The sequence below is a fragment of the Populus trichocarpa genome, chromosome 5 (genome assembly GCF_000002775.5).
Source record: "Populus trichocarpa isolate Nisqually-1 chromosome 5, P.trichocarpa_v4.1, whole genome shotgun sequence".
NCBI classification, from domain to species: Eukaryota; Viridiplantae; Streptophyta; class Magnoliopsida; order Malpighiales; family Salicaceae; genus Populus; species Populus trichocarpa.
Genome location: NC_037289.2, coordinates 19,494,437 through 19,508,224, shown reverse-complemented (window position 1 = coordinate 19,508,224; position 13,788 = coordinate 19,494,437). Strand labels below are relative to the sequence as shown.

At 33.0% G+C, this 13,788-nt stretch overlaps 1 protein-coding gene across 2 annotated transcripts; it reads left to right on the top strand.

The window, feature by feature from the left end:
* The first annotated feature begins 10,643 nt into the window (after nucleotides 1-10,643).
* LOC7492444 (probable glucuronosyltransferase Os03g0107900) lies at nucleotides 10,644-13,582 on the top strand. Of its 2 annotated transcripts, XM_002307441.4 has the most exons (8): nucleotides 10,646-11,074; nucleotides 11,151-11,297; nucleotides 11,381-11,445; nucleotides 11,574-11,643; nucleotides 11,770-11,988; nucleotides 12,638-12,781; nucleotides 12,874-13,009; nucleotides 13,090-13,582. In XM_002307441.4, exons 1-8 carry the CDS (start codon nucleotides 10,703-10,705, stop codon nucleotides 13,317-13,319), a joined length of 1,383 nt encoding a protein of 460 aa, XP_002307477.4. In that variant the 5' UTR covers nucleotides 10,646-10,702; the 3' UTR covers nucleotides 13,320-13,582. The 2 variants fall into 2 exon arrangements, with proteins under 2 accessions (XP_024456372.2, XP_002307477.4); XM_024600604.2 differs by lacking the exon at nucleotides 12,638-12,781 and having other exon boundaries at nucleotides 10,644-11,074.
* Nucleotides 13,583-13,788: the final 206 nt, after the last annotated feature.

Sequence of the window (13,788 nt, the reverse complement as noted above, 5' to 3'; positions counted from 1 at the left end):
CTAATTATAGTTGAAGGGTCATGTTTGCTGCTTGTATATTTTTACCAACAACTATATAAAACATCTATTATTTCTCTAGATATAAGTATTTTAAACATTATGATATAGTGAATACTTTTATTGTTAAAATTAATTACTTTTTAAATACTAACTTAGAATTGTCAATGTTATAAATACAACTCTAGTCATTAAAGCTTATTCCTATTGGACGTCCAGAGATTTAGGGTAGTAATATGTTAGACACTAACACTCAAAGACCACTATCAATTGGTTCTAGATAATAATAAATAAAATATTTTTTTTAAAAAAAAAACATGTTATTTATATAAATTATGTTAGATAGTGTAGGGTTAGACATTTCACAGTAAATTTCACTTATGTTCACAAGTTCTATTAGGATGAGTTGGACATGTAACAACCACATCATGTATAAGTTATAAATTTATTGTATTTTTTTTATTTCAACGTCAATTGTTTGTTTTGACATGTTATCTAATATAAGTCTTTCATATGTTTTAATATGTTATATGGATGCCATATATATAGGATTTGATACTTTTAGCTTTGTCTATATGCCAGGAGGTATCTAAGCTTTGGGTAGCACAGATCTTATTACACTGCTTCGATTATTATAGAGATGCATTGTTTAGATTATGTAATGCGACAACCTAATCTATCTCAACACTTACCAAATTATGTTGATATTGGTGACGAGTTGTATAGTATCATTCATCAGGGTAAGCATGAGATGAATTGGTTGGTAATTCATACATCTTACTTAGATCTTTAGGATGTTAGGAGGGATCATATATTTAAAGAATGTCATTTAAAGATTGATATGGATACATATATGAGATGATATCTGACCATTACACATCGTTTTATTACGCCTACTTGGTCACATTTCTAAGGCGCCTATATAATTTGATGCATTACATGTCTTGATATCTGAGACAAAATTGATTGGTATGCAATATTCTTATAGATAAAACATTTATTCAACATTTTTAATGTTATTATAGATTATGAGATGAGACATATCTTGGCCAATACTACGCTCAATTTGTATCATGGTGGACTTTAAAAGGTTAGAGAGGTTGAGTGTCTTGAACCAGTATTAACTGAAGATGAGATTACTTATCATGGGAGTGTTGGGGATGTTGGTACATCTATGAGCATCTCAGGCTCATCTACAAGTTAGGGTGATATTGGTGTTGACCCTTACATGGATATTGCAGACCCGTCCTCGAGTTTGATGAGTTGGGGTGGTTGTGCAGGTCTGTGCACGAGCATCTTAGGTCCATTTACAAGCATCTTAAGTTTATCTATAAGTTGGGGTGATATTAGTCCTCACACCTACATGGTTGCTACAAATCCAACCTAAGGTTTGACGAGTTGAGGTGGTTCTCCGGACCCTTCCATGAGCTGGAGTGATTATTAGATGTAATTATATTATATGTTTTGAGAATTATGAATAGATGATTACATGTAATTAGTTTAATTTTAATAAATCTTATGTTATGTTAATCATCTGTATAATTATGTTAATTAATACTGAATCATGATCGAAGTTATGTGTTAGTCATGTGATTGTATTTTAAGGCTTGAAAATTAGTAATGTGATTTTTTTTTCAACGGAGAGTTAATAGTTAAAAAAACTATTTTTATAAGTCGTAGATATTATATGTAACTTTCATGTCTTAAATATTAAATATAACATGAGAGTTGCGACTCAATCAAATTTACTACATCCTTGGATATTTTTGGAGCTGTACTATTTCATAAAAAAAAATTACTATGCTAAGTTATAAAAAAAAAAAAAAAAAAAAAAAACCTCGTCACGCTACTCTGGATACACCTCTCGTTCTACTTTTATGAACTTAAGTACAAGAGCATCCAATGTTCCAATAGAGGACTTGATTTCATCTCATCAGACCGTTGAAGCAGGGGTCCCACTCCAGTCACAAGTCGCCATGTAAATCTCTCAAGTCTAATTATATCACGGAAAGTCGAATTATGTCTGCAGTTTGTATGTCTTTATAAATTGATATTTTTAATAAATGAATTTTATAGAATTATCAAGCATTTCTCAAAGAAATATTATCTAGGCCTTTGGTGCACGAAATTAAATATAATAAAGTGATGCTACCACTGTTAATTAGCTTACCCCCAAAACTCGTGCACGCCAAGCTTTCTGCAAAAAGATTTTGCAGACATTTTGAGCGCCTAGGTCCACTGTTCACAGGACTTAACAATGGATATGATTTTTGTCAACTATTTATGGAATTAATAATACCACCAAAGTAATTTTGATGGGTGTATTTTACTGGTCAAGCTCTAGGTTCGTTCCTATAGATTATCAGTTCGAGTCTCATAAATCTTAGGGCCACTAAAGCCTTACATGGTTGTTAACTTCAGGACCCGTAGGATTAGTTGAGGTACTCACAAGCTAGCCAGGACATCCATATTAATAATAATAAAAAAATAATAATACCACAAAAGTAATGATGGAGCCTATCCTCGGCTTACCATGCCATTATAAAAATTTTGTATGTTATAAATAATATCTTGTTTTTGGAGGTGCAGCAGGGGTGAGCAAAAACACCAAAAAGCCGATTAAATCGAAAAAACTAGAAAAAAAATAATTGAAAAACCAAACCGAAAAAAAAACGATTAAACCGATTAAAATTTTAAAAAAACTGGCCGGTCCGGTCCGGTTTTATAAGCAAAAAACCGAACCGAAAAAAACAACCGATTAAACCGATTAAAATTTTGAAAAAACCGGCCGGTTCAGTTCGGTTTCGGTTTTATAAGCAAAAAACCAAAAAAACCGAACCGAACTGAACCCAAACCGAAAAAAACCGAGCCAAACCGGAAAAAACCGAGCCAAACCGGAAAAACTGAGCCAAATCAGTTTGAACCGGTTTTGGTTTTTTTTTTAAAAAAAAAATTTCGGTTTGGTTAGTTTTTTTTTATAAAAACCAAACCAAATCGAATCTTTTTATTTTAAATTAAAATTTTTAAATGTTTTTAAGTTATTTTGATATATTACTATTAAAAATAAATTTAAAAAATAAAAAAATATTTTTAAACATAACCACTATTACAATCCCAAAACCGACATCATAAATCATGATTTTAATTTTTAGCAGCATCTATGATTGTTCACGAGAGAATAAAGATTTATTCACCAAAACTTTCTCCGTTTATCGAAAACATATATAATTCCGAACTTATAATCCCCAATCGTCAACTAATACAATCCTTGAGCATATCAGTAATGGGAAATATTGTTCTATAGGACCAACAATCTGTGCTAAGTGCTAAATAATAGCAATTCGCATGGGCTGGAGCGTTGAATCTGATCGGACAGAAGGACACGGGAAACAGGGAAAAGATGAACTCCCTCTGCTACCTCCGGCGGATTAAAGGCTTGCCTGTCCAATTTGTTTGGTTTCAGACCTGATAGTGAAACGACATGTGGCGTGATGTGGCCCCACACTCTACCTGATAGGGTAACAACGCATGCCCCTAAGTCTGTACCGTCCAATCAATCAAATCTCGTATCTGATAATTGGCTCAAGAAAGAGAAGTGAGCTTGTCTTTATAGTGTACAGCCGTACACTTCTCTGCCTTGCTTCTCTCTCTCTCTCTGTTTTTTTTACCGGCTCTGAAATTGTTCTCAGAGCAAAGGAAAAAACAAGGCCCTTCTCAGAACAAGTTACCGGACCCCATAAGGACATGCTCTGGGGTGGAAACTCGAAACCAAAACCCTTGAAATTGTGATATATTTTAACAGACGGAACAGAATGCTTATTTTATATGTTTTTTTTGGATCACTGGACGAAACACCATTATTTCATTCAACCAGCTGACAATTCTTTTACAAGTAGAGTCCTAGGCTTTATAGTCGAGTGTACAAAGGCATCTGTTACAGTGATGCAGCAGAGCTTGAACCCGTAAAAATAAGACCAGAAATAAAGAAAGGTGAAAAAACCTGATGTACCGCAAAAGAAACAGAAAGCAAGCTCATAGGGATTTTGGCTCATAGTTACTTGGCGAGGATTGCATCTCATCTCATGGACTCATCATAGCGAAGAGATCCAATCGTGTGCGTTCAGCTGAAGTAAACTAGCCAGTAGATTATTTCTTAGATCAACTTGAACCTAAGATCCTCAAAGCAAGATTCCTCTCCCGAAAGAAATGACCAACAAAACATTATATGGTTGGTCCATCTAGGCTCTGTCGAAAATATATAGCAAAGTTCACTGCCAATTGCTGTCATTGCATGTTTCGGTTGAACACTGGTCATGAAGACACTAAAACTGGTGTTTGATTTTCTCCCGAACTCTCTAAACTACGGGTTTTCTGCTCTCTTTGATCTTCAATGCACAGTTGAGTCGATCTACCCTCGAGTTTTTGAGTCGAGTGGCTGGACAAGAAGGATCGACTAACCAGTTTTTAAGCATCTGACAAAAGCTGTGACCACCCCCACGCTGTTCATGTAAATCAAGTCCAATCGACCAAACTTCACCTGTAAATTCTTCCACTCAGATCCGTTTAAATCAAGTCCATGTGGTGATAAGTAGCTGATTGTGCTGCGTAATCAACAGGAATCATTTACTCCCAGATTGATCCAAATGGCCGAAAGATCTTCAGTTCGCATATCAAATAGTAACTCCAATTAAAGCCCGAGGATAATCAACGCCTGGCAGGGTTAGTGGCCCTCTCTTAAAATTCAGGACAAACAAGAAGCCTGTAAGATCAAGGTCTAGTTGTGTTGGAGGCATATATTAACAAACAGGATAACTCCTCAGAACAAATATACTCACATCATTAGTTTGCCGTGCAGCCTAAGGCGCGATCACTGACCTAGCATCATTAGCATACTCAAGGGCAACTGGATAGACAACATTATAGAGTCGTTAAAAGCTACTTAAAAACTGCATGATATTAATTAAGTATTAAGCATTAAATATTAATTAAGTATAAAGGGGTGGGAAACACTGTTCACCCACATCCATTAGACTGTTGATTACTGGTGTTGTTTACTGATTTTTTTTTTATTTTGTTCTTCTATGGTGTATTATGGAGATTTAGAATTAATAATTTATTTTAATTTGTTTTTTATATAGTTATTGTAATATATAAAAAATATTTTAATATTGGGCTGGTATAAAAAAAATAATCTTAGCATTGCAGTGTAGTCTACTTTTTTTAAAAAAATTTAGTTAAATAAAAAATGATTTCGAGAAAAATTAGGTTATTAAACTTTGTGAATTCAATGACCTGATTTTGCGAGTTTGACAAAGTAACCCTGGTTGTCTCGGTTTGCGGGTTTAGCAGGATACTTTTTTTTTCCTTCTAATTGAACTCGATTATGTGATCGTCTGTTTTTTTTTTATCATATAGTTAAAAAAAACTAGTTTTGAAAAAAAAACATGTTATTAAATTTTAGAAAGTCCATGAGCTTGTTGATGAGTTTGGCGATTTTATCTTTCAATATCGAGTTGATTGAGAATTGAGTTTCATAATTTATTTCGCTTTTTTTTAAGAGATTATCATAGTCTTAAAAAAGTGTTAGTATTGGTTTGACGCTTGATTTTATAATTATCTATTTTTGTTATAATATAGTTAAATAAACAATAGTTTAGAAAAAAAAATTATTAATCCCAATGGAGTCCATTACCCGGGTTGCGAGTTTGACGTGTTGACCCGAGTTATCCAATTCACGGGTTTAGCGGGTTTACCCATCAAACCTTATATGTTTTTTTTTTTAGTTTTTGGTCTTTTAATTTTTCTAATTTTTTTATTTCACTCTTTTTCAATATTGGGTTGGTTGAAAAACGGAATTCGTGGTTTATTTTTTTCTACTTTCCATAGGGTTATCACGATCTCAAATAAATATTTTTTTAGGATTGATGCTCGATTTTGCAAGCATCTAATGTTATCATAAAAATAAATAAAAAAATCTAAAAAAATAAAGCTATTAAACTTATTGAAGTACATGACCCTGATCGCAAGGTGATCGGGGTCGATCTAATTTGGCATCATCTCAATATTAAAATAAAATATCGAGTAAATTTTTTTAAAAAAATCTATGTCATGTTTTTACCAGTCGTCCAACTTGTCTTTAAACTCATTAAATTGAATGATTCATTTTGAACAAACTTTCACACGATTTAATTCAAAATTAGAGCTAGGCAAGAAGCCGAATAGACAGATTTTAGAATCAAACTGCTTGATTTAATAAAACTGTCCAAAATCTCTATACCCTGAACATCTTTTTAGGTTTAGAAAAATAACAATCCAATTTACAGCGGATAGTGCGGATGAATGTACTAGTATTAGTTAAAAGTAGAAACATGAGGAAAGTAGCAAATCCTTCAAGGTTGTTGCGCTTTCATCTTGATCCCAGCCGCATCATCAGCTTAAACTTTAGAAAGAAGTTGACCCTTATGAGATTATAAATCAACAGCGATTATAAATCATCGCTCCAAAGCAAAACAATCGAGGGGGCGAATGGATTGTTTTTCATGCATCCATGTAAATGAGTCTAAACAAAAGTAAAAGCATACAACTATGATCTGTTAACAGATGGATTCTCTTCTGATAAACAAGCTTCAAAGGAAATCCAATGGGAAGTAGGTGTTTTACTAATAGAAACCTTCTCATGAACATGGACAGGATCATTGCTTCCCTCCCCCTCTCGTACATTCCCATTAGAGCTGTGCTGTGAATGGACTTTTTCTTCTACAACACGGCAGGTTTATCATGATTCAGCTTTTGATTCCAAGATTGGAGGAGGCCCTGTGTGGTTGATAAAATCCCTTTCTAAAGGTCAAAATAAAATAAAGATTAATTCTTTCGGATTCTCATCAGATGGATCAGCCTCGTAAGAGTCATAGAATTTAAACCGGGCATGAGAAGAAATAATTGAAATGGCCACGATGATTCGAAGGATACCACTAAAACCAGCATGAATCGGTCTACGCGAAGAAGAGTTCATTAGTCATATACAGACTCTTTAAGCTCAACGTTATGACTATTGTATCAAAAATATTAAAATTAATAAAGCTTCTTCCTTTATTTATTTGGTTGAGTCTTCTGATTTATTCTATGTATAAAAATAATGAATCTCTAGATTTAATTCACACTAATATTTGTGAGCAAGATTTTGAGCAAGTTAGAGATGGTAAAATATATTTTACCACTTTTATGAATGATTGCACAAATCATTATTATCCATGTTTGTTCATAAGTGAATATGAGGCTTTAGAAATATTCAAACATTTTAAAAACAAGATTGAAAAAAGAATTGATGATGCTAGATTGATAAGTTAAAGATTACCATGGAACTTGTGGGGGAGATATTTTATAGCAAATTATATTATAAATAAAATACATCTTAAGAAATTAGATAAGACACCATATAAGTTATGGAATGGTCAAATACCTCCTTCTAAATATATGAAAGTGTAAGGGTGTCTATCCCAAGTTATGGTTCATCCATAAAAAATAGTAAAAAATATAGATTCTATTATATGAGATATCCAGTTCTACTTGAAGGGTATAACGATGCTTATTGGATATCTGAAACTAAAGTTTTAAAATTCACAAATAAATTTATCTTTACTGTTGGAGGAGTTGTAGTCTCTTGGGACTAAACAAACATGCATATTTAAGCCCTTAAAAGAGTTTGAGTTTATAGCTTAAGATAAAGCTGTAAAAGAATGGCTTCTAATATATTTTTTAATGATATTCCAAGTTGGCTAAAATATATGCCAACAATTTGTATACATTGCGATAGCTAATTTGAAATTGGTAGTGCACCAAATAGTGTATATATAATGGTAAGTCTTGACACATTTGTTGAAGACACAATACCGTAAAATAGTTGCTCTCAAATAAAATTATCTCTATTAACTATGTAAAGTCAAATGATAATATTGCGAATTCACTTATAAAATGCTTAACAAGAGAGTAAGTCGATAAATCATCGAGTAAAATGAAATTATACCTTATATTTAAAGAATTATCATAATGACAACTCAATCTAGTTGATTGGAGATCCCAAGATTTAGGTCTAAATGGACAACCAAATCATTTGTTAATTTAGCTATAGCACTCTTACTCATTTCTATGAAAAGTGTTACTTGTAACGAAATCAAGATAAACTAAGCTTTTAATAATTTTTATAACTTGAGAAATTCAAGCTGGGTATTGCATGATACTCTTAATAAGAATCAACTATGTGAGTGTGAAATGAGGCCACTTTTATGAAAATTAAAAATGCTAAATTCTTTAAAGCACTCTTTAAAACCAGGACGTCTTCGAAGCCAAAATAAACATAACCATGAGATCCAAAATTGTAAGAAAATGAATTATGTGATCTCTATTGTCTGGTTTCACATAAACGATAGAATAATTCAAGATATCATGTTTATTGTTTAGGTAATTGAATTTGCTAGTTTTCAACATAGGAAAAACAAGTTGAGTTTGAGGATATCTAACATCAAACAAATTAGAAAAGAGACCTTTTACTTTGTAACATAGAAAACCCATTTGAACAATTGGAAACACGATTTAATAAAGAATTAAAAAACAAAAGCTTTTTGTCCTTGTCGTAGTTTGATATAAAAAAAAAAACTAAGAATCAAAATTAGAAATAAAAAAATTAAGGACCAAAACTTAAATATCATTAAATATTAAATTGAAAGGTAAAATTGAAAAGAAAAGTCTAATTCACAAAAGAATAAAAAAATAAAGAATATCAATTTTCAACGAATTCAATGATGATGAATGAAATTTTTTAAAAATAATTAAAAATACCTGAAGCCAACCCGGTCCAACTTTCAAATCATAAGGCTGAATCACAACATAAAAAACAAACACGAAAAAAATGACAATTTAAAATTCCCAACCAACCAAAATAATTAGGGATAAACTTGAAAAAACAAATTAAAAAAGAAGATTTGAAAAGAAGAGAACCAAATTTGACACAAAAATATCAAATCATAAAGGATGAAATTGAAAAACAATTTCAATTAAGAAAATGATTAGAACAACTAAAAATAATAATCAAAAGAATGAAGATCATATTTGATATAAAATTAAAATGTTAAGAGAAAAAACTCAAAGATAAATTAATTCAATAAAGGATCCAAGACCAAATATATCACAATTAAAAGAATGAGGACCAAATCTAATATAAAAACCAAGAATAAAGGGATGAAATTAATAAAAAAAAAATAGCTTAATAAATGATTCAAAACTAAATACATTGCAATTAAAAGAATGATGAGCAATCTGATAAAAAATCAAGTGTTAAGGGATGAAATTGAAAAAATAAATTAACTCAATAAATGATTTAAGACCAAATACATTGCAATAAAAAAAATAAGGACTTAATTTAACTTAACAACCAAATAGCCAGACTTTTTTGTTTGTTTCTCAATGGTCAACATGATTTTCTAGGAGAAGAGAGAGGAAAGAAGGAGGAGAGAAAAACTCGCGGTCATAGCTCTTTCCCTGACTGTAGTGAACACGAGCCTCGCTACTGTGATGAGGGTGGTGAGGCGCATCGAACACCGCCTTAGACGACAATGTCTGGTGCAATTTTGGTGCCGCATACACCACCCGAAGGACATAGACGACGTCCACTTACTAGTGCGTGCTACCACTTTTGAATTTAAATAATATATTAAAATACTCAATTACTCTTTACCCTATTTGAGAATTACAATAAAGGGTAATTTTATTTATTTTACAATTTAAAAAATAAAAAAGATGAAGAGAAGCTCCTCTGTCCATGCTAATTTTTTTTCTTAACTGTTTACTTCTTTTTAAAAAAGACAAAATAACCACTTTCCTAAAGTTTTTGTTTTTTTAACTTTTCAAGGTAAAATAGTCATTATAGTGTAATAAAGAAATATGTCTGGGTTAATTTTTTCCCAATCAAATGACAAAGACATCATTTGAAAAAAAAATATTTTTAATGTTTCAATCCACAGTGTTTTGTATCTAGAACCACAATAAAAATCAGATCTCTTTTAATATTTTTTTTTAATAGAAGAACCTTGTTTTTTTTTTTTTTTTTTATCAAACATTGTATTTTAGATTTACGTTTTTTAAAAATAAAAAGTAAATTATCTAAATCAATTCATGTAAATCTTGAAACTATGATCCAATTTGGATTTCATAACCATATTGGATTTCATAACCATGTTTTTTGATGCTTGTTTCAACCATCCAGGATAACAATCTGTTTTTTCTGTTTTTTTTTCTCTAAATGATTATTTTGGGTGATAAAGGATAATTAATCTTAAAAAACATTACTGCTTTTTTATAAGTTTTTGGTTTAATGACTAATTATATTGGCAAAAAATAGTTATTAAAAATTAAAAGAAATATTTGGAGTGTTTGAGATGGTGATAATAATTATTTTTTTAATTTTTTTTAAAATATATTAAAATAATATATTTTAATTTTAGTATATTAACTATTTAAAATAAAAAAATTAATTTTAATTTTTTTAAAAACTCTTATCGAAAGGTGAGTCAAACACTCGCATTAATTAGGATGCGAAAGCTTGATAAAATAAATAAATAAATTGCTATAGTTGGGGGTATTTTTTAAGTTTTCCCATTTTCTCTTCTCCTACCCCTCGTCACTCACTCACTTCACTAGAACAGAAAACAAAATGGGAAGCCCGAACAACAGACCCACCAGAATCTTCTCTCTTCACCACCACAATACGCCACCATGCACCCGCTCCCACCAGATTGGCGCTCTCCTCTTAGTCGCCTCCACTTTCTTCCTCACTCGTCTCTTCGACCACCCGTTCTCAACTTGCCCTCCCTCCTCCTTAAATCACGACCACACATCACAAAACGTCGTTCACTTTTCCGACGGTGGATCTCTCTCCTGGCCCCAGATGGGCTACGGGACCCACCTCTCCCTCAAGATCTACGTCTACGAGGAAGACGAAATTGACGGATTGAAGGAACTCTTGCGAGGCAGAGAAGGAAGAATCTCTGCTGATGCTTGCGTTAAAGGCCAGTGGGGCACTCAGGTAGTTTCTTGCAAAATCCAAGGGCTTTCAGTTATTATTCACTCTCTTTTTATAATTTTATTCGACTCAATTACAGGTTAAGATACACAGGTTGTTGTTGCAATCGAGATTTAGGACTAGAAAGAAAGGGGAAGCTAATTTATTCTTTGTGCCTGCCTATGCCAAATGTGTACGGATGATGGGTGGTTTGAATGATAAGGAAATTAACCACACTTATGTTAAGGTAATGTTTTTTTTTTAATTTAAATAATACTTCTTTAATTCAAACTGGAGTTGTAATTTTTATTAGTGATGTCAATTTTTCAGGCATTGAGTCAAATGCCCTACTTTAGAAGATCAGGAGGACGTGATCACATTTTTGTCTTCCCTAGGTATATAATCATTCTTTGGCTTCAACTTGAATTCGCTATGATTTGTTAGAATGCTTATCACATCGATCCTCGTCTTCTATGTTTTTTGGGATGTTGACGCATATGTGCTTGCTTTTGTGCGAGTGCAGTGGTGCCGGAGCTCACTTATTTAGATCTTGGGCGACTTACATTAATCGTTCCATAATTCTTTCTCCTGAGGTACCATTCGTACTTCATGACATGCTACATTTACCCGCTTGAGTTGCTGATGTTTCTATATGGTCCTAATTGTGTGTGATTTTGAAGCTTATGGCTTTAAGAATGTCGGGTTGTGTGTTAGTGTAGGGGGATAGGACTGATAAGAAAGATACGAGTTCTTTTAATACATGGAAAGACATTATCATTCCCGGAAATGTTGAAGATGGGATGACTAAAAGAGGGGCAGCGATGGCTCAACCTCTACCTTTATCAAAGAGGAAGTATTTGGCGAATTATTTAGGTCGTGCGCAGGGGAAAGTTGGCCGCCTGAAGTTAATAGAGCTTGCAAAGCAGTATCCAGATAAGGTATTTTTATTTATCTATTTATATATTTATTTTCAGTTTTTGATGATTAGATTAGGTATGTTGTGTGATGTTATGTGATTTTGTGGTTACCCATATGAGTTTGTCTTGATGTGTAGAAGAACATATTGGATCTTTCATTGTTGATTTAGTTTTGGTCTCTGTATGAACTTGAAGCACACATTCTGAAATATTCATATGGCTCAGTATCCATCTTTTTTGCTTTTGAAACTGACCATGCTTAGCTGATCTGTCATATATAAAACATGTAATATGTATCTGTTAGAACAGTCATAGTTAGAACAGTCATAGTAGGTAGAAACTTAACATCAGCCTTTTCTTGCGCTCACTTCATTGCATATTCTTGCACATGCAAGCTGAATCCAGTCAATATATTTCTTTGGCAGTGACTTCAGTCAATGATTGGATTGGGGACACTTGCATATTGTTCTTGTGCATTCCTTTGGCAAAGGAACAGAGTCTTTATGAGTGTTTGTGGGTTGTCACTTGTTTGTGCATTCTGTTTAACATACTCAGCCTTGTAACTTTGTTTCGGTAGGATATTCTCCATCATGCTTGAGATGAAGATTACTGTTAATGCTCATATATGTTTGTAAGTGATATAGCGTATACATAATGACGTCATAAACAGTTGGAATGTCCAGAGTTGAAGTTCAGCGGTCCAGAGAAATTTGGAAGGATGGAATATTTTCAACACCTGCGCAATGCAAAGTTCTGCGTTGCTCCACGTGGAGAGTCTTCTTGGACGCTTCGGTTTTATGAGTCATTTTTTGTGGTCTCTCTCTCTCTCTCTCTCTCTCTCTCTCTCACACACACACACACACACATGGAGGTCAGTTAAAGTGATTCTATGTATTTGCTAAACAGGAGTGTGTCCCGGTTATATTATCAGATCAAGCAGAATTTCCTTTCCAAAATGTGATTGACTACACCCAGATATCAATCAAATGGCCATCTACTCGAATAGGGCTGGAACTTTTGGAGTATCTAGAATCAATTCCAGGTTAAATTAAATATGATTGCTTCTTCCATGTTTTGGATGCTGTCCTGGGTCATGCAGTTAACTTTGAGCTTGCTTTTCAGATGAAGATGTAGAGCGGATGATAGCTGCTGGTAGACAAGTAAGATGCTTGTGGGTATATGCTCCAGAACTTGAGTTGTGTTCTGCAATGCAAGGAATAATGTGGGAACTTCAGAGAAAAGTACGGCAGTTTCACCAATCAGCTGAGACATTCTGGCTGCACAATCGAACTATTGTTAACAGAAACATGGTTGAGTTCTCAAGCTGGAAGCCTCCCATGCCTTTGCCTTGATCATTCTTAAATGCTTGTGGTTCCTTAACATCACTGATTCTTTGATTTGGCTATTTACTTTTACTTTCTATTTGCCTAGTGCCACTGATTCACACACTGCTGAACATTTTTTCACGATACTCTCTTTTTCTATTATTAAATATGAATTTTATGTATAAGCATTGTAGACAATGTATATATAGACTTGAAGAGAAATTGTTGATGATAGTAGCATGGACGCTGTATTTTTGTTGAAATAGCACATGCGGATTTATCCTTGCAAATCACGTTATGCATTCAGTTCCATTTCCCATCATGTGTTCATTGAATTCGGTATTTGGCTATAACAATGAAGTTTCAAGCACTGGTGGAATGCGATTCTCAGTAGGCATATGACTACTGTTATTCACCTGATAATTGCTTGGCGTCTGTGTGCGCTAAATTCCAGTCTCTCTTTCAGGAATCTTTGTAAGTCACACACACACACACT